Source organism: Rousettus aegyptiacus, unplaced genomic scaffold, assembly GCF_014176215.1.
Source record: "Rousettus aegyptiacus isolate mRouAeg1 unplaced genomic scaffold, mRouAeg1.p scaffold_m13_p_3, whole genome shotgun sequence".
Lineage (NCBI taxonomy): Eukaryota > Metazoa > Chordata > Mammalia > Chiroptera > Pteropodidae > Rousettus > Rousettus aegyptiacus.
Window position 1 is genome coordinate 347,979 of NW_023416306.1, and position 18,336 is coordinate 366,314.

Consider the following 18,336-nt stretch of genomic DNA (forward strand, 5'->3'; position numbering starts at 1 on the left):
TTAGTGCTCAGCGTCTGCCCTGCCAGCGGTTGCTCGGAGCCTGCCGAGCGTGGCCTGGCAGCGTGGGCCTCTGCCCCTCGGCCGAGGCCCTGCCCGTTCTTCCCCCGAGGCCGCAGCCAGCAGTCCCTGGCTCCTGTCAGGACTTCATGTGCTCATTTCGTTGGAGGGTCTTTTTCTCAGTGGAACATCTGTAGCCACATCACAAAGGCCTTTATTCCTAAAGCAGACAGTTTGATGTATCAAAACAACCGTGGAAAGTTCTGAATGCATGCCCGTGAAGAATGTGAGCACAGGCCCTGGGCCACCTCGTGACCTGTCCGTGGACAGTCCTGCCTGTCCCAGAGTGGTGGCTGAGCGCTGAGGGACACACTTCAGTGGAGGGTGTGGCCACGGTTGCTGAGCACACGGTGGGGCCAGGAGGGACAGCAGGCCCCATGCTCCCATTTGCCTCCTGAACCCAATGCAGGGGCTGCGTTTTCTGGGCCACTTGCTCACTGCCTGGCGGAGCATCAGCCTGTGAGGGGCTTCGAGCACCCCTCCATTCCCGTGGAGCCATGTCTGGTCCTGGCTCTGAGGGGTCAGGCGCACTGGTGCAGAGAAGGCAGGGCCAGCAGGTGCCCCGCCTGGCCTGTTCCTGGCTGCCTGGGGAGGCGCATGGACGGGCAGAGGGAGAGTGTGCCGTGTGTGAGGTGGAGTCAGCCAGTGTCCTCTGCGTGGGTGGTCGCAGCCCCTGCCCGCTCCCCATCCGAGCTCACCTCCTGGGCGATCGGGGAACTTGGGACAGCCCTTCTCAGCTGTGAGCTAGTATTTAATGTCAAAACCCCAATTGCTCCACGGGGCTCCTCAGCACTGCCGCTGCTTGGGCTGCCGCGTGCCCTGGGGCAGCAGAGGGCGCCGCGAGATGGCCTTGGCACTCCCTGTGGGCCAGCTGGGCCTTTTGCTCGGGACTTCCATCCTACGGACCCAGAAAGCCTAGGACGTGGCGTGTTCATCGTGCCTGGAGCAGCGGCAGCGAACAGCCCAGCTGCTGGCCCGGTCCCGCTGTCCCAGGTCCTTGGAGACAGGCCTCTGTGCTCCCGGAAGATGCTCCTTTCTGGAGAAGCCCTCCTGAGCGGAAGCCCCGACCTCACGGCCCTCTCTGATCCACAGCATCCCCTCCAGGCTGGCGTCTGTCTGGTCCCTGCCCTGTACTCCTGGTGGCTGCAGTGGGTCGAGCAGCTGCCGCCGCCCACCATGGTAACTGCCTCACAGGTGGCAGGCTCTCCCCAGGGGTCTGGGGCGGGGGCTCTGTGGCACTTGCTGACAGCGCCCTGTCTGCGCCCCCGCCCAGCTGACAGGGATGGTGATCGGAGCCGTCCTGGCTCTGGCCTTCGCTGGCGCCGCTGTCCTCGTATACAGGAGGTCGAGCCGATCCCGTGAGTACGGCGCCTCAGGCTCCACTTTAGGGACTGGACAAGGGGGTGTGGGCGGCTCCGCTGTCTGGGCTCCAGGAGCAGCCCTCAGGCCCATGGTGGCTGCTATTGGAAAGTGCCCGCCCATGGTAGCCAAGGCTGGGCCCACGGGGCCTGCAGAACTCCCATCTGCCCGGCTCGCTTGGCCCACACTCCAAGCAAGATGCCACGAGAGCTGCCAGTCTCGCTGCCTCTGCCTGGCCTGTCACAGCCCTGGGACGCTTGCCGGGGCCCTTTCCCATGTGTGCGTGACGGGGTGGGAGAGCGGCCGGAGCCCACGGCCCTCAAGCCCTCAGGCGGCCCACACCCCCTCCCAGGCCACGTGCAGCCCACGCCCCAGTACAGGTTCCGGAAGCGGGACAAAGTGATGTTCTACGGCCGGAAGATCATGAGGAAGGTAACTTGGGCAGCCAGACAGTGCCGTCCTTCTCGGCAGAGGGACACGGGAGCCCCGCGGGCGGTGCCGGCCGTGTGGGGAAGTGGCTGTGTGGCACGTCATTGTCAGCAGCACCAGCGATGGGCCACGTGCTGGGCAGGCCGATGTCGGCGCCACGGGCAGCCCACGGGGCATTCCTGGGACCGAGGACTGGGCCTCCCCAGGCTCAGGGGTGCGACTCGGCCTCGCCTGTCCTCTGCAGGTGACCACACTCCCCAACACACTTGTGGGGAGCACGGCCACCCCCCGGCAGCGGGTGAGGAAGAGGACCAAGGTGCTGTCTTTGGCTAAGAGGTACTGGGTGCCCGAGAGACCACATCACTTCCCAGCCACCCCCCCACCCCAGGGGCACTGGTGACCCCGGATGTCGCAGCCACCGTGGCTTTTCCGCCTCGGGACCCACAGTGCGCACGCCCCTGCTGTGCACCCCTTGGGTTCCGCTCCAGTGCCTGGGCCTTGCTCGTAGGATCCTGCGTTTCAAGAAGGAGTCCCCCACCCTGCAGCCAAAGGAGCCGCCACCCTCCCTACTGGAGGCCGACCTCACGGAGTTCGACGTGAAGAACTCACACCTGCCGTCGGAAGTTCTCTACATGCTGAAAAACGTGCGGTGAGCACAGCGGGCCCAGGCGGCGTGTTCGCCGGGGACGCCGCAGCCTGGCGGCCACCTGCTGCCTCCCCGCGGCCGCAGACGGCCGGCTGGCTAGTGGGGGCCCCGCCATCGCTCCTCTGCTGCACCTCTGTGTCGCTGCGTCGTCATGTCCAATGAGTGTGCGGCATGTGGCTGGATCGGAAGTCGCAAGTCTGGGTCCCCTCCGTCTCTCCCCAGAAACCCCCTTTCCGCCACTGTTTCACTGTCTGGGAAGGGTGCCCCTCCGCCTGGTCCGAGTTCACAGTCACAGCACCAGAGCCCTTTGAGCTCGTGAGGAAACAGCGTATGGGGGTTCCCGGAGTTTAAGATCTGTCCTGACGGTGATTCCAGGCCGCAGCCCTGGGAAAGCCAGCTCCGTGGGTCTGGCTGCAGCGACGGTGGCTGCACCCCCGTCAGCCTCTTCCAAAGGCCGTCCGCCTCCCTGCAGGGCACCCCACATGTGCTCTGGTTCTCACAGAGTCCTGGGCCACTTTGAGAAGCCACTGTTCCTGGAACTCTGCAAACACATGGTGTTCGTGCAGCTGCTCGAAGGGGAGCACGTGTTCCGGCCGGGCGAGCCGGACACCAGCATCTACGTGGTGCAGGACGGGCGGCTGGACGTGTGCATCCAGGACGCGGTGAGCGCGCCCTCTGCGGCCGGGCGGAGGGCACAAGCCTTCCATTGGAAAGTGTTAAATTTCGGTCTTTGAGGAAAAGGCACGCTCGGCCCCGACACTGGACCACGCTGCGCCTTCTGAGCCGGCGGGCGTCTCGCGTGCGCGCCCTCTGGCGGGCTCAGTGGCGGGCGGTTTTATTTCCGCATTTCACATCGCGTGTTCTGGGCATTGTAAAACGTGTCCGCCACTCTCCTGGGGCGCCCCTCCGTGGTCGGCCATCGATCGCCGTGATCAATCGCGGCCTGGCCTTGTTTTCAGGTTTCACACTATGCGCGGTTTTAGCTCTGAGGACACAAGGTATCAGTCCATCTGGAAGCGGAACACTTGTTTCCCGTCTGCCACATTACCCCCGTTAATCACGATTGCCGGGGTGACCTCCACGCCAAAGCTGCCGAGGCCGCGTTGCTTTCCGGGAGGGCGTGTGTGTTCGTTCACTCTGGTCTGTGTGACCCGGGCTCCCCAGTGCTCGTCACTGCCGAAGCAGACACTCAGCAGACCCAGGCTGCACGCGCTCACCCCAGCTTTGCGGAAGCTGCCACCTGCTGGGGTCCCAGGGCCGGCTCTGACCCAGAAGGTCCCTGCGCATCCTCATGGTCTGTAAGCCACGGTGCCATCTGGGTAGAATTCTCACATGTGGCTACGGCTGGACCTGATGATACAATTAGCAAGGAAGTGGCCTTTGTCCGGGCTCCTGCAGTCAGGCTGTGGCGTCCAGGACAGTGGTCGTCCAACAGGCTAACTGCCAGGTTTGAACAGATTCCAAGGGTCTTCCTGGGTCAGGGGGAGATGAGGCTCTGCCACAGCCATGTGCTGAGTAACGTTTCGGTCAGCAAGCGATTGCATGTGCCCGCACCCCCCAACCCCCGGGCCACCGACTGATGCCAGCTGTGACCTGTTAGAAACCGGGCCACAGAGCAGGAGGCGACCAACGGGCAAGAAGCAAAGCTTCATCTGCATCTGCAGCCGCCCCCAGCGCCGGCATCACCGCCTCAGGTCCTCAGGCGTTAGATTCCCATAGGAGCCCCGGGCCCTGGTGCCACAAAGGTTGGGGACCACTGGATACAACAGTGGTCCCATGACTTACAGTGGAGCTGGAGAATTGCTGTCATCACATCGTAGCGAAACACATTGCTGAATGTAAGGTGTTTATTTTATAAAATGTAAAAGTTTATGCAGTGAAAAAGTTACAATAGGCTAAGGTAATTGGAGAAATTTGTAATAAGTTTTTTGCAAATTTTAAAAATACTTTTTATAAACACGAGCTTTATTTTGCAATTCAGCATGCATGTAGAAACGCTCGCGCCCTCGGCGTCCAGCGTGTCTGGAGCGGCCGCCGCGGCCACTCGCGCAGACTCGGCAGCCGCCAGTCCCGCACTCGCGCTGAGCGCCCTGTGCGGCTGTCCGTTTTTCTCCTTTCTGCCGTGTTTTCACTGCACGTAGACACGCAGCACGTCCCCCCAGAGCTGGGCCCTGCCACGCGCTGCGCAGGCCCCACCTGGGTCTGTGACGTGCGGGCAGGGACGACAGCTCCCGACGGCGCGTCCTCAGCGCGCGTCCTGCCGTCGGGCGTCGCGACCGTCCAGCCGCCAGCGTGGCGTGCTGCTTTCTCTGTGGATCCGGCGGGAAGATGCGTGCCATGCTGCTGCCCCTGCCGAGCGTGAGGGGGTGGCCCCACAGCCCCCCAGCCGGGCCTCCTGGCCGGATGCACCTGGGGCTGCAGGGCCCCGCGGCCCGGCCGGGCGTCCCCACGCCTCTTGTCGCCTCGGGTTTTCTGCCCTCGCTGCCAAGCTCATCACCCCACGCGCCCTGCCAGCCGGCCCAGGGAGGCCGATGGGTGGCAAAGGTCGGTTTGCCCGGCTGGCCTGGGCCAGGCCTCCCCCTGTGGCTGACTCTGCTCTGCTTCCCAAGCGCAGGACGGCACTGAGGTGGCGGTCAAGGAGGTTCTGGCCGGAGACAGCGTCCACAGCCTCCTTAGCATCCTGGATGTCATCACTGTGAGTCCCACAGCCCCGTGCACCCTGGCCCGCCCGGAGGGCAGGCCTTCACCCAAGCCCGGCTCCCTGCTGGCCCGGGGGCAGGGCCCAAGGGCGGTGGGTGTTGGGGGGCGAGGCCTGGGGCCGGTTGTGCATGGCGGTGGGGGGGAGCGGGCCTGAGGACAGCTTAGTGTGCAGGGGCTGGATGGCGGGGGCGGGTGGGTTGCTGAAGCAGCTCTGCGGCCGTCGCTCAGATGACTGCTGTTTGGACTGGTCGCACGAGCGTGTGCCCAGGCTTCAGAAGGCACCGCGTGTCACGTAGGAGCGAGTCGTCCCCGTCCTTCTGGCCAGAGGCCCCTTCTTAGGGGGACTCTCGGGGTCCTGTGTGCTGGCACGCAGCTCTCTTGTGCCCAGTCCTCTGCGGCTCCGCTGGGTGCATGCTTCCATACAGATGGCACTCCCTGTGTTGGAAGCCCACCCTGGGGCTCAGACCCTCAGGAGAGCCCACGGATGCCCGCCCCCCGCCCAGTCGCTGCACCGCCAGCCACAGTCGAGGGTGCCCGCCTGCTCGCCTTGCCCGTGAGTGAGCCACCTAGTCTGATCGGCTGAAACACAGCATCTCGCGGCCTCTCGTGGTTTCTAAACTTGTTGTTGTGGAACATTTCAAACGTACGGAGAAGTGGCAGGGAGCAGTCAGTGTGCGTGCCCATCCCCAGTCGCAAAGAGTCTCAGCTCAGAATGCCTCACTCCCTCCCCGTTAACCAGAACTTAATGTTTATTTAATCGTCTTTTTCTTCTGAGTAGAACTCCGTGCGGTAAAGCCAGTCTTGCGTGTACACTGTTTTGACGGTTGCATAGCCCTGTGCAGCTCAGCAGGTGCCCCGATTTCCACCTTATCCTTTGAAGTTGTACCTCTCGCTTTCGTCGTTGGGTGCGTGTTGAGGTGCCTGGCACCTTGGTTTCCCAGGACTGCACAGGGGGGGTCTCCAGGGCAGTCACACAGTCTGGGCCAGGACGCCGGCTCGTAAGGCCAGGAGTCCAGGTACTTGTGTGGCACTCTCGATGGGTGGACCTTTGGTGGATGTCCTCCAACCCACCCCTGAGTTCTTGTGCATGACAAAGAGGGGATGAGCCCTAAACAGACTTTGGGGTGTCCAGTGCTCACCCTTTCCCCATCACACTGGCACAGATGTGCTGAGGCTGATTGGGGGCCTGGGGTGGAGGTGTAGAGAGGACCCTGGCCTCGGGCTCTGCTCCTGTGGCTTCACACGGTGTGGCCAGGGCTGACTGACAAGGACACCATGTCCTATGAGCAAGGCTGACCCAGGAGACACTTATGCCTGCAGCCCCGTGCTGGGACCCCGGACGTGAGGGGGGCTGTGGCTCTGGCTGGGGAGCGTCCGAGTCTGTGAGGGCGCTGTCTGTGGTGCGGGTGCGGTAAACCGGGGGTGCGTGGCTCCGTCCTCCACTTGGCCGCCTGGCCTCTGTGCAGACTGCTAGAGGCCCTTCTCTGTCGTCTGCGCGGTGGCCGGTGCTGATGGCACCTGACCTCGAGCTGAATGCCATCGCACAACACTGAGCTGCACCCCCAGCCTGCTGCAGTCACCTCGTCCTGAGGTCCTGGGTTGGGGGAAGAAAGCAAGTGACCTTTGGAGGAAGTGGCCACAGGGCTCGATCGGTCATGTGCAAGGGCACCACTCTTGTCTCCCAGGGACTGGTGTTTGTCGTTTTTAAAAAATGTAAACCTCATCAGAATAACACCACGCGCTAGGAACGCGTGCGACGTTCTGCGACCCCCACCCGCGGACCGCCCCTCGCCCAGAACGGCTTCCCGCCACGCGCCGAGGCCGACCTCGCCCGTGCGCTGCGGTCTGTGCCGCGTCCCTGTCGCCCGCAGCCGCCCTGGTGGCCCTGGGGCCTCGTCGGCCCCGCCATGGTGAAGCCGTGTGCGCGTGTGCTGCTCGGCGGCCCGTGGGCCTGGGGGACGGTCCGGCTGCCCGGAGCTCGCCGTGCCCAGGCTCCGCCGTGCCGTGTCCCTCGCCGGGCCGGCTCGCTGCCTCGTGCTGGCCGGGCCCCCCGGGCCTCCTGCGAGCGGGCGGGGGCGCCAGTCCACAGAGCTCGGCTGGGGGGCTCACGCGGCCGGCCGGGCCCTCGTCACTGCGCCTCCCCGGAGCGGCTCCGCAGTCGTCTCCCCGCCCCCCACGGAACTTTGCATTTCTGTCCTCGCGTTCACCATTTCAGGAGCGCCGCCTTTTGAAACGTCTTTTCTCATGGGTGATGTCGAACAAGGCTCACGTTTGTTCCTCATCGTCTCTGGCTCTTCTGGGTTTCTCCTCTGTTTAGTTTGGCTTTGTCTCTCAGATCTGGCCTCTCCTGTGCCCCACAACCCGTGTGTGAGAGTGACGTCCTCCTTGGACCCACCACACGAACTGCAGATGAGCGGCACACACATGTCGTAGAACGGAGAGGCCAGACCCACACAGGGCGCGCACCGCACCTTCTTGGCCAGACTGGCGGCAGGGGGAGGCCAGCACATTGCCCTGGGGCTGGCGGAGCCGTGTCGGGCTCCGTGGGCTCCGTGGGCTGCCGGTCCCGCCACCCCAGCCTGAACGAGCTCGCACAGCCGAGCGCCAGCAGCTTCGCCTTCGCCGGCAGGGGCAGCTGGGGCCCTTGGCTGCGGTTTTTCTGGACTATGAGCCATCAAGACTTGGTTGATTCAGCCTAGAGAGGGAACCCCGAATAATCTGGGTGCTGTGACTATTCCATACCTTCCTTTGAGCACTGGTTATAAGGCTAGATAGTTCAAGAAAAGGCTCGTGGGCTCCTCGGAGACTGGCCGTGAGCCTGTGTGTGCGCAGGGCTCGTCCCTGGGGCTCCCTGCAGGAAGGCTGGCGGGCCCCACAGGTCAGAGCCCCAGACCAGAATCTGCCAGTGCCCTGCCGTGCGGGCGTCAGGGAGGGAGTCGGGAGGTGCCCCTTCCAGGAGGACACTCATCCAGCCCAGGTGTGACATGGAGCTCGGCGCTTGGCCATGCTCGACACTGCAGCCCCCTCCTGCTGGTCACAGCCAGAGCCTGGACAAATGCGGAAGCAGTTGCCGAGGGCATTGCCAGCTGCGGGAAGGCTATGGGTGGGAAGTGTCTGCGAGGCTGGGTTCCGGTCTCCTCTGCTGACCGCTGCCCAGCCTTGGAGCCGGAGTCCCCTTCGGCAGGAGCCTGTGCTGCTGTGGGCACTGTGTCTGTCCGTCTGTGAACGCCTGTGTGTCCGGGGCTGACCCGTGTGGCACGGCACGGACGGTGGAACCAGCCCCGCCCCGCGTGGCCTGTGCAGGACAGAGCAGAGCATCCAAGGGCCGCAGGAGCCCACCGCCCGCAGACGGGGGACCGAGCAGTGGCTGCAACCTGACTGGTGGAGAACCCGCTGACACAGACTAGCGCTCCCCGGAAAACTAACCGAACCCGAACCTTACGAATCATACCAAAGACACCAGTTACATGACGGGGGCCGTCAGATCAGCGGGACACACCAGGGGCCGGCGGCCGGCGGCCTCTGCGAAACCCGCTTCTCACAGAAGACTCGGTGAAAGCTAAAGGTGCGGGCAGAGCCATGTCAGGAAGACGCAAGACAGCCGAGGGGCTGCGCGAGCGTCGCACAGAGCAGACTCGGGCCAGGGAGTGGTCCACGGGCCACGTCGGGCCCACGGGCGCCGCGGTGCTCGCCCAGCCGCAGAGCTCCGAAGACGTGACCTCGGAGTGGAGCGGTGTCGAAGCCGAGAGGGGCAGACGCTCGCTCGCAGGCCGTGCTGCAGCTGCCCGCTCCGTGGCCGGCACACGAGGGACGGGGAGTCTGCAGACACGAGGCCGCCGCCCGGACTGAGCGGTCAGTGCGACGTTCTCCGGACACTGGAGCCGCAGCAGGACACACGGAGCCACCGCAGCAGCCGCTCGTCCTGGCCCAGAACACAAACGTTAATAAACGTCAAGGGATTTCGAAACCATGCAGTTATGTTCTCTGGTTGTGATGGTATTAAACTAGAAACCAGTAACAGAAAGGAATGTAGAAAATCCCCTAAATATTTGAAAATTCGAAAGTATGCTTCTAAATAAAACATCGGTCAAAGAAGTTACAGGGAACTCAAAGCACTTCAAACTGGATGGAAACGTCACGCTGCAGATGTGCGCAGTGCGGCTACGCTGGCGCGCCACGGAAAGTCGCCGGCCTGGAACGCTTGTGCTGGAAAAGAGAGAAGGTCTCGAATCAGCGACCTACACTCTTACCTTGAAAACTGGGAAGAGCCAGTGGAAGGGAGAACGGGGTCAGGATAAAAGCGGGGGTCAGTGAGATGGCAGGTAGGGAGGTGGCGAGAACGCCACTGGGCCCAAAGGCTGGCTCCTGGCCAGCATCGTACCCGGGGAGCCTCCAGCCAGGGCAGCGGGGGACGGAGCAGACACTGACCACCGGCGCCGGAAGGGAACGGGGACCAGAAGGTGAGGGCCGTGAGCGACTCCACCCCCACGAAGGCAGCCCCGCAGCCGAAATGGGGAGAGTCCTGGGAGGGGCCGAGCTGCCAGCGGCCAGAGTGCGACAGAGGTTACTGCACGGTCGCTCAAGTCGCACCTGTGGCTGAAATCTTGCCCAGAAGGAGGACTCCAGGTGCGAGCACCTTCACGCAGACTCCACTCAGCGTTCAGAGAAGAGATCATGCTAATTCTACGTAAACTCTCGCAGAAAAGCGCAGAGAGCATACCAAGCCAGACACTGCGAGGAGGGAATGGCCACCAATGTCTCATGAACAGAAACCCCTGTAAAATGTTATCCGTTCAAGTCCCGCAACATGTAAAAAAGGGTGCTGCGCAAGGCCACGTGGCGTTCAGTCCCGGCACGCAAGACCGTCTCGTCATCCACCAGTCTGCTTCGCCACGTCCACAGACGGCAGCGGCGGCACCCTGTCAGCTCCGCGGAGGCAGGAGGGGCGTCGGCCAGGATTCAGCATCCACGCCTGATAAAACCGCCCAGAAAACTAGGAAAAGAGGAGCATTCCCCGAATTCAGGTGAGGATGTCTGCGAGAGCCCGCAGCTGGCACTGGGCTCCCCGGGCGAGATGGACGCGGTCCCTTGAAGATCCGAAACACCTGCTCGTCCACTCGGAGCCGCCGCCTGGCCCAGCAGCACTGAGCACCTCCCCAGGGCGGGGTACGAAGAGCTGGAGCTGGAAGGACAGACGGCCTCTGTCCACAACCAGCACGAAACCCAGCAGTCCGCAGGGAGCTCTGCGGCCCAGGTGAGCTCAGCGAGGCGCCCGCGTCAGAGCGCAGAGCCTGCTGCATCTCTGCGTGGGCCCAGCGAGTGGAGGGGGATGGAGACGCTGAAAGCGGCAGCTTCTCCAGCAGCCCCCACAGCCGCAGGTTGGGGGCTGCTCAGCCTGACGGGACACACGCAGCACCCGTGTGCCGGGGGGGGGGGGGTGGCGGGGCAGCCAGAGCAGCCCCGGCGGGGCGAGGCGCACGCCGGGTGCTGTGCTCGGAGGACACGCTGGGGAGAAGGCGCGTCCCCGGCAGTCGTCATGGTTCCCGTCAAGACCTTTGCAAACTTTTTATTCTAGGAATAGGCTAGTCGGTTACAAAATCGTAAGGATGACAAGGAAACCAAAACAGCTCAAACAGTTTGTAAAAAAACACCGAAGGACTCAAGCCGTACCACGAGTGACCAGATGGTGCAACGGTGCCACCCCGGCCAGCGGCTGAGCACGGGGCCCAGAGGTGGCGCACGCGCTGGCGGGTGGGCCGCCGAGCCGCCGAGGCTGCCGCGGGCAGACTCTCGGCAGGGGGTGCCGGCATCGCCGTCCCCCGCAGACGGCCTCGCCCCGCCTCGCCGTGGCCGGAGGTGGCCACGCCTGCCACAGGGTTTCGTAGACCCGACCCCGGAACCTGACCCGTGAAAACAGCGCTGCTGAGCTGGACTTCGCCAGGTTTAAAGCCTGCAGCCCGAGAGACGCTGGCCGAGGAGCCAGTCGGCCGCAGACTGCGACACCCACGTCTGACCAGGCACTTGTGCCCAGGGTGGACGAAGAACTCTCACAACCCACGTCAAGGAAACAGGCCACGCACTGCAAAACAGACGTGCAGTGTGGCCAGACGCCCGGCGAGCAGTGACCAGCGTGCGCCGGTCCCTCGGGAAGTGGGGCGAGGCCGGGGGCGCCGCAGCCTCATCACGGCCGTGGGGTCGAGGCTGCGAGGCAGAGTGCTGTCCACCACTGTCTGCCCCTGAAGGACAGAGATGCACGGGTCGCTGGCATGGCAGCTCCCTCCCGAGGCTGCCAGCCCCCGCCCCGCAGCACCCGGAGCTGTGACACGCGGGACCGCCACGGCGAGGGGTGACAGTGCGGGCACGTGTCTGCGCGCGTCACCCGACAGCCTCACAGCTGCGCGGCTCCTCGGGCACCGTGAGGGTGAGCACTGCTCACATGCCGGGGGCACGGCCCGGCCCTCCGTGATGGCCACTGCCCTGGGGCAGCCCCGCGTCCTCCCGCGGCCAGTGGGGGGGGCGCACGCGGTGGCCGGGCCCGGTGCGCCCGGCGCGCCCTGCAGGGGGCGGGGCCAGGCCCTCCGCGCATGCGTGTACGGTGTATTTAGACAAAGGCAGAACCTTTGGGACAGGAAAGGGCAGGCGGTCCCCGGGCACAGCGGCGGAGGAGAGGCGTTGGCAGGATGCAGCTGGGCGCGGGGGCGGGCGGGCCGCGCGTGAGGCTGCCGCTCCACCATGCTGCCCGGCCCGCGGGCGCCCTGCCTCCCGCAGCCCCTCCTCCGGGAGTGCCGCGCACCAGGCACGTGCAGAGCCAGCTCCGACCCCACCGCGGCGGGGCCGCCTGACCGCCTGCCGTCCCCCACAGGGCCACACCGCGCCGTACAGAACCGTGTCTGCCCGTGCCGCCGTCCCATCCACTGTCCTCCGGCTGCCAGCGGCGGCCTTTCAAGGCGTCTTCGAGAGATACCCCGAAACCCTGGTGCGGGTGGTGCAGGTGGGTCGCCTCCCCCTTCCCCCGCTCCCCCCACCCCGGGCCTTCCAGCTGCCGCGGAGGCCGCAGCCCCGTGCAGGTCGGCAGGGCGGAGGCCGCGTGCCGGGGCGGGCCGCTGGCAGTGCGGGCTGCTGGGTGGGTGCAGGGGGGCTCAGGTGTGGGGAGGCTTTGCAGCGTGCGCTTCACACTGAGATCGAGGCCTCGTCACTTGGACGTCAGCAGGTCACCCACTGCCTCCCCACCCCCCGAGAGAGCTTTTTTAGCTTTAAACTTCTCGTTTCAAAGTAATTTTTGGTGTATGGAAAACTTACAAAAATCCTGCAGGATGCTTCTGCCGCTGGCTTGGCGTCTGAGGCGGCCTGGGGCTGTGGACACTCAGCTCACGGCCGCCCGTCTCGCAGATCATCATGGTGCGGCTGCAGAGGGTCACCTTCCTGGCCCTGCACCACTACTTGGGGCTGACCACGGAGCTCTTCAACCCCGTAAGCGGACGCGGGGCCCCCGGCTGTGAGAGGTGACGATGGGGCCGTGGTCTCTCCTGGACCAGAGCTTCACGGCCCTGGGCCTCGTGCCCAGCACCTGCCCCCAGCGGGCCGGCAGGGTTGCTCCTTCTCGGGGGCCAGACTGTCCCTCCTGGTCGCCCGCCGCTCGTCCGCGGTGCCCCCCTGGCCCCTGCGGGCCCCGGCCAGCAGTCTGCACTTGGGCCTGATGCAGCCCCTTCGGTCACTGGGCGCACGTGGAGCTGACTGTCCCCTGGTGTCCCCTGAGCCTCCTTTTGGTCAAGATGGGGGAGGAGCTGATGTCACTGAGACGGGATGACCTCGCATCCCCCACCGGGTCCTCGTGAGGCGTGGACGGGCAGCTGTGACCGCGACCCGCTCCGTCCCCGCGTCCCGGGCCAGTGCGTGCGTGGGCCGTGTCAGCGGGCCCCCTCGCTGTGCCCACTCACGACACTCTAGGCTTGGCGACCTGTCTTTGCTGACGTCTTGAGCAAATCCTTTTGTTTTCTGCATCTTTCATCTTAATGAAGAGTGTTCAGGTTTCTGACCACTGTCTAAAGTTGCTGGACTTGCCAAGATGGAAGCGAGCGGGGTTGTCCTCCCTTAAACCCGCCTGCCCTCCTTTCACGGGGCTGGTCCCAGGGTGGCTTTTCCTCGCGGGCCTCCCGTCACCGAGGGCCCAGGACGCGCCTGTGGCAGCCGCCTCTTTCTCATGTCCCAGGAGAGCCAGGCCATCCCCCTCGTGTCTGTGGCCAGTGTGGCCGCCGGAAAGGCCAAGAAGCAGACGTGCTGCGGCCCCGAGGAGAGGCCAGACAGGCCCCTGCGGCCCCAGGAGTCCTGCGACCCAGGTACTGCCCGGGGCGCCCGCGGCCCACGGTCTGGGGGGGATGCGGCTCCAGGAGAGCCGCTGGGCCGTGGGCTCCGTGCTCTGCCGACGGGCTCTGGGCTCCCGAGGTGGGGCCTTCGTTTGGGGAAGGAGATCAATGCTTCTCAACCAGGAGCCCCCTGCGGGTGGTGTGTGACACACAGCCACCCCAGCCGACACCGCGACCCAGCACTGACAGTGCGGGAAACGGTCAAGCCGGTGGCCCCGGGCCCTCCCTGCACGGCGGTGAGGCGTCCCTCACGGAGTGGCCGCTGGCGCCAGGGCTCCAGGCTCACCACGCGAGCTCGGAGCCACCTCCACTAAGAATGGCACTGAGAAGGGGACCGGGGCCCACGCCTGGGGCAGCAGCTCACCTTCATAGCGCCCGGCTGGCAGGAAGGGAGACCCTGGTGACAGGGCCAGGCAGGGCCTGTGGGCAGGTGGGCACAGGTGCCAAGCCAGGCAGGTGCAGGCGATAAGGCCATGGCCTGAGGGGGCAGGTGTGTGGTTTGTGCTGCATTGGGACACAGGCCTGGCCTCGCGCCCGTCCCCGCCCAGCAGACCGTGGGGGCCGCGTGGTGGCCTCTGGGCCTCTGCTGAAGAGAAGTCACTCCGTCCCGCTGCCCTCCATCCACGAGGTCTCGGACGAGCTCGGCAAGGCCCGTGCCGGCGACCAAGCTACTTTGGCCCCGCCAGGTAGAGGACCCCTTCCGCACCCCGAGCATTCCCGGGTGAGTGGGCCGCCCAGCCCGGGGGCCCCGTGCCTGCGCTCGGGCAGCGCTGGGCGACCAGCTGCCCGCACCGCCACGCTGCCCGTGCCGGGCCTTGCCACCAGCACCCGTGCGTGCGTCCCCACCCCCGTGGCCGCGGTCAGCGAGCTCTGCTTTCACCATGGCCTTGCTGCCGCCAGGAGCTGCCGCCTGCCCGCCCGCCGCCCCGCCTGGCTCCTGGCTCCCGGCGGCCCAGTTGCAGTTTGTCATGCTCTTCGGCCACGTGTAGGCACGCGTCCCTGTCCCTGAGCCTTTCTCCACGGGACCTTTTCTGTGACGTCTGCTTGCTTGTCAGCACTGCAGTCCCCACCGGCCCGCCCACTCACCCGGTGGGCCCGGCCTCCCCCCCTGAGGCCTGTCCGCTCACGCTGCCTGCCTGTCCTCTGCTGGGCGCCCACGGGTGTCTCGTGGGCTGGCATCGGTTCTCCTGTGTTCCACGTGGGGGTCCTGCACCGGCTTTCCCTGTGAGACGCAGGCCGGCCGGCACGGAGCGGGGCCCCGATGCTCACACGCCGACAGCGGCTGTGCACGCCTCGCGGTCTGCGTCGGCCTCGCGTGGGCTTCCCTCGCTCCCAGGCCGCAAGTACAGCCCCGGCTCCTCCCCGCTGGCCGGGCACCCTTACCTCGGGCGCCGAGGGCTTCCTGTCGCTCGCAGCTCCCTCTCACCTGTCCTCGCTGTGCGTGGTGAGAACTCGCCCAGCACCGTCACTGCGGCAACCCTTCACGGCCCTGCCGCTCTTTCTGGTGCCGTCTTCTGTAGATACCATGCTTCTGAGTCTGCGTGGTTTCTGTTTTGTAACAGCTTTTTCTCGTAACGTAAAGTTCACTGTTTTAAAGTGTACAATCCAGTGGCTTTTAGTATGTTCACAAAACCGTGCATCGGTCAGCACTGCCTGACTCCGAACGTTGGTCGCCCAGTCAGGAGGCCCCGCCCCCGCCCCGGCCGCCACTCCTGTGCCCTCCCTCTCCGTGGGGTGGCCCGTTCTGGACGCTTCGTTGTGGGATTTACTCCTCAGGCATCTTTTCTGCACCTTTGCCTCGTTCTTCACTGACACCACGTCGTTTTTTGTTTTCACGCACAGCATTTGAGTGCGTGACGTGAGTATAGATAGAACGTGCAGATCGTGAACGCACAGTTCGATGGATCCTCACAAGCCGACCCTCGGGGAGCCCAGCACCAGACAGTCCAGCCCCAGCCCACAGTCCCCCGTCCGCCAGGCCTGACACCGGGCTGTGCCACCAGGGCCCCCCGGCACACGCTGCTCCCAGTGCGGCTTCTGCACAGCCTCGTGTTGGCGACACTGCGCGTGCACACGGTGCGGCGCTGTCCCTGCTCCGAGTGGCGGGGCGCCCACGCGTGTGCGTGCGTCGTGTGGGCCGCAGACCGTGCCCAGGTTCCCGGCGGCCTTGTCTCTGCCCTGTCCTCTCCAGAGCCGCCCACGCGGGGCAGTTTACCTCAGACTCTCACAGTGCGGCTCTCCGTGCAGCCCGGTGCCCAGAGGCGTGATGGCGCACGGTGGCCTTGCTCCCGCGACACGAGTCCCCCCTGCAGGCACCACGCTGCTCGCGCCCTCACCCTTCCTGCCTCCCCTGCAGGGGGCACAGCGGGTGCCAGCTCAGACCCCAGGGTGGCCTGCGACCGCTCCAGGGTCCTCCTGCACGCAGACGAGCGCCCAGGGAGCACCGTGCCTGGCAAGGTGCGCAGCGCCTGCCCCGCCCCGCACTGCTGTCCCCACGCCCCCCCCCCGTGCCCCCAGTCACGCCGCCCGTGTTCCTCTCAAGTCCAAGAAGAGCGTGGCCGTCGCAGAGACGCCCGCTGTGGTCAGCCACCACCCGGAGAGCGATGCTGCCGAGGCCGTCGCCAGCAGGAAGACAGATGCCATCCTCAGAGCCGCCAAGAAGGACCTGCTCACCCTGATGAAGCTGGACGTGAGTGCCCAGCCCGCCGGCCCTGCCGGAGCAGACGGGGCCGCGGCCCCCCGCGTGGGTGGTGGGCGGCCGGCTCCCGCGGACGGGGCTCCTGACGGGGCTCCCTGCTGCCCGCGGTCTCCGTGGTCCCAGCCCCCACCTGAGGCGGGGCTGCTTGGGGCTCCGGGTGGCATCCTCACGGCGCATGGGGCTGCGGGCGGCAGGGGAAGGTGCGTGCCCCGCTCGCATTCTGTGGGCCGGGCCACCACCCAGGACGCCAACGGGGGTCCGAGTGACGGCGCCGATCGAGTTCCCCCCGCACGCCCGCCTCCCACCCTCTTCCGCCATGCCCAACGAGCCAGGGGACTGCGAGCCATGGGCAGCCACTGTGCCAGGGATGAGGCCCCCAGCCCAGCTGGGTCCATCCACGCCACAGACCGCTTTCGGGAGACCGCAGCCTTGGGCCTCGTGTGGACTCTGTGGGTGGCTTGTCCTGCATGTCCTGAGCCCACTGCCACCTTGTCCCTGCAGTGCTGGAGGCCCCGTCATCCTTGCTCTGGGCCAGTGCGTGAGTGCACCGTGTGCACCCGTCCCTCACCCGTGCTGCGGGGCACGCGCCTCCGTGCCCGGGGGGTCCGTGTCACCTTCCAGAGGGGCGGCCGGGGGCTCCTGTGGCCCCGGGGCTCCAGGCCTCCGTGCCCGGGGGGTCCGTGTCACCTTCCAGAGGGGCGGCCGGGGGCTCCTGTGGCCCCGGGGCTCCAGGCCTCCGTCATAGGGGCGGCCGCGTGGGCTGCGAGCCTGGCGGGGCCGAGGCAGGGCTGCTCCAGGCGGGAAGGTCGGCCCTGCACAGGGGTGGCGGTGGGGCCTCTGCCTCTCGCCCGGCCCCGGCCTCTCCGAGGCCGGCTTGTGTTCTCAGGCGGGAGCCCGCTGCCGCGCACAGCTCCTGCGCGGGAATTCTGCCCAGGGTTTGCCGTGTTCGCCTCCCGCAGGGCTCTCGTGGGCAGGAGTTCCTGCTGATGGCGCAGCGAGCGCCCCGGTCTTGCTCTGCATGGCGAGTGCGTCCTGCGCCTTGTTTAAGAGACGTGTCCTTCGACTTGGGCAGAATTTTTTCTGCGATGTTGTCAAAGTGTTGCTGCTTTTGTTTCTGAGGTCTTAATGCAGTTGGAATTGACTTAAGTTAAAAAAAATTGAAATCCAAGTGAAGGTTTGGATGAGAGATGCCTTATTCTTGGATCGCTGTGGGAAGTCCGGCCTGCCCCACAGTCTGCTCTGCTGCCTGTCACCGGCGCGGTCCGTCCAGGTCCCCTGCCCTGTCCCCGCCGCTCTGCCGCCTGCGCGCACAGTGCAGCTCTGCAGCTGGGGCCGCCATCCTCGAGCCGCTGGACGAGGAGACAGGCTTCTTCCCGCTGCTTGTGAGGGTCTTGCCACCGGCACGCATGGCACTGCTCAGCATTCCAGCGGGTTCTGCTTCCCCAATAAGGTCGGGGACAGAGGAGGAAAGAGAGCCGGGAGCCCCTACATCGTGGTCCTTGAGCTGGGAGCCCTGTCATCCTGCCCTGCTCCGCGTCTGGCTTCCTTCTGGGAGGTGAGCACCAGGTTAGCACCAGCGTCACCAGAAGCCAAGGCCGCAGCCCTGCACCGCGCGGGGTGCCCGCGCCCAGCCCCGTGAGCGCACCGCGCGGGCTCCTTTCCTTCCCTTGCTCAAAGGCCTTCGCTTCCGCAGTCTGCGTCTGGCTCCCCCGCTCTCGGCGTCGCCTCTGCCTTCTCTCCCTCCTCCTGCGGACTCGACAGGGCGTCTGCTCGCCTCCCCTTCGTGGGTCTCAGCCTCCCTCTGTGTTTCCCGTGAGAAGTCCTTCTCTGCTTGAGCGTAGCCAGCGGCCGGGCCAGTCCAGGCCAGTCCGCGTGACGCCGGGGCCCGTGCGCCCGGCGGTTCTGCAGTGCCCGCTGAGAGCCGCCGTCACTGCTGCGTGGCGTGGTGCTGCCGTCCGGCTCTCGCGCTCTCTGACCGTGCCGGTGCTGGCGGCTGCGAGTCCAGTCTCTCCTGGGTCCCTCTGGCTCCTGCCCGCAGGGTCGTGTCTGTCGCCGGCCTGGCGGCCCCTGGGAACTGAGCTGCG

General features: G+C 65.8%; 1 protein-coding gene across 10 annotated transcripts in view; it reads left to right on the forward strand.

Moving 5' to 3' along the window:
* The window catches only part of PNPLA7 (patatin like phospholipase domain containing 7), a 50,802-nt gene that overhangs the window by 1,981 nt on the left and 30,485 nt on the right, over positions 1 to 18,336 (forward strand). For 7 of the 10 annotated variants that reach the window (XR_001595139.2, XM_016130945.2, XM_016130938.2 and 4 more), the window contains 13 exons: positions 224 to 1,236; positions 1,331 to 1,415; positions 1,769 to 1,848; positions 2,090 to 2,181; positions 2,354 to 2,494; positions 2,994 to 3,153; positions 5,106 to 5,186; positions 12,054 to 12,182; positions 12,581 to 12,661; positions 13,401 to 13,527; positions 14,103 to 14,240; positions 15,911 to 16,011; positions 16,097 to 16,243. Coding sequence is in view for 9 of the 10 variants with exons in the window: in XM_016130945.2 (XP_015986431.2) it covers positions 655 to 1,236; positions 1,331 to 1,415; positions 1,769 to 1,848; positions 2,090 to 2,181; positions 2,354 to 2,494; positions 2,994 to 3,153; positions 5,106 to 5,186; positions 12,054 to 12,182; positions 12,581 to 12,661; positions 13,401 to 13,527; positions 14,103 to 14,240; positions 15,911 to 16,011; positions 16,097 to 16,243 (1,944 nt within the window). In the remaining variant the exon portion in view is untranslated. The remainder of the gene's footprint in view (positions 1 to 223; positions 1,237 to 1,330; positions 1,416 to 1,768; positions 1,849 to 2,089; positions 2,182 to 2,353; positions 2,495 to 2,993; positions 3,154 to 5,105; positions 5,187 to 12,053; positions 12,183 to 12,580; positions 12,662 to 13,400; positions 13,528 to 14,102; positions 14,241 to 15,910; positions 16,012 to 16,096; positions 16,244 to 18,336) is intronic. The other 3 variants (XM_016130940.2, XM_036239237.1, XM_036239238.1) reach the window with 3 other exon arrangements.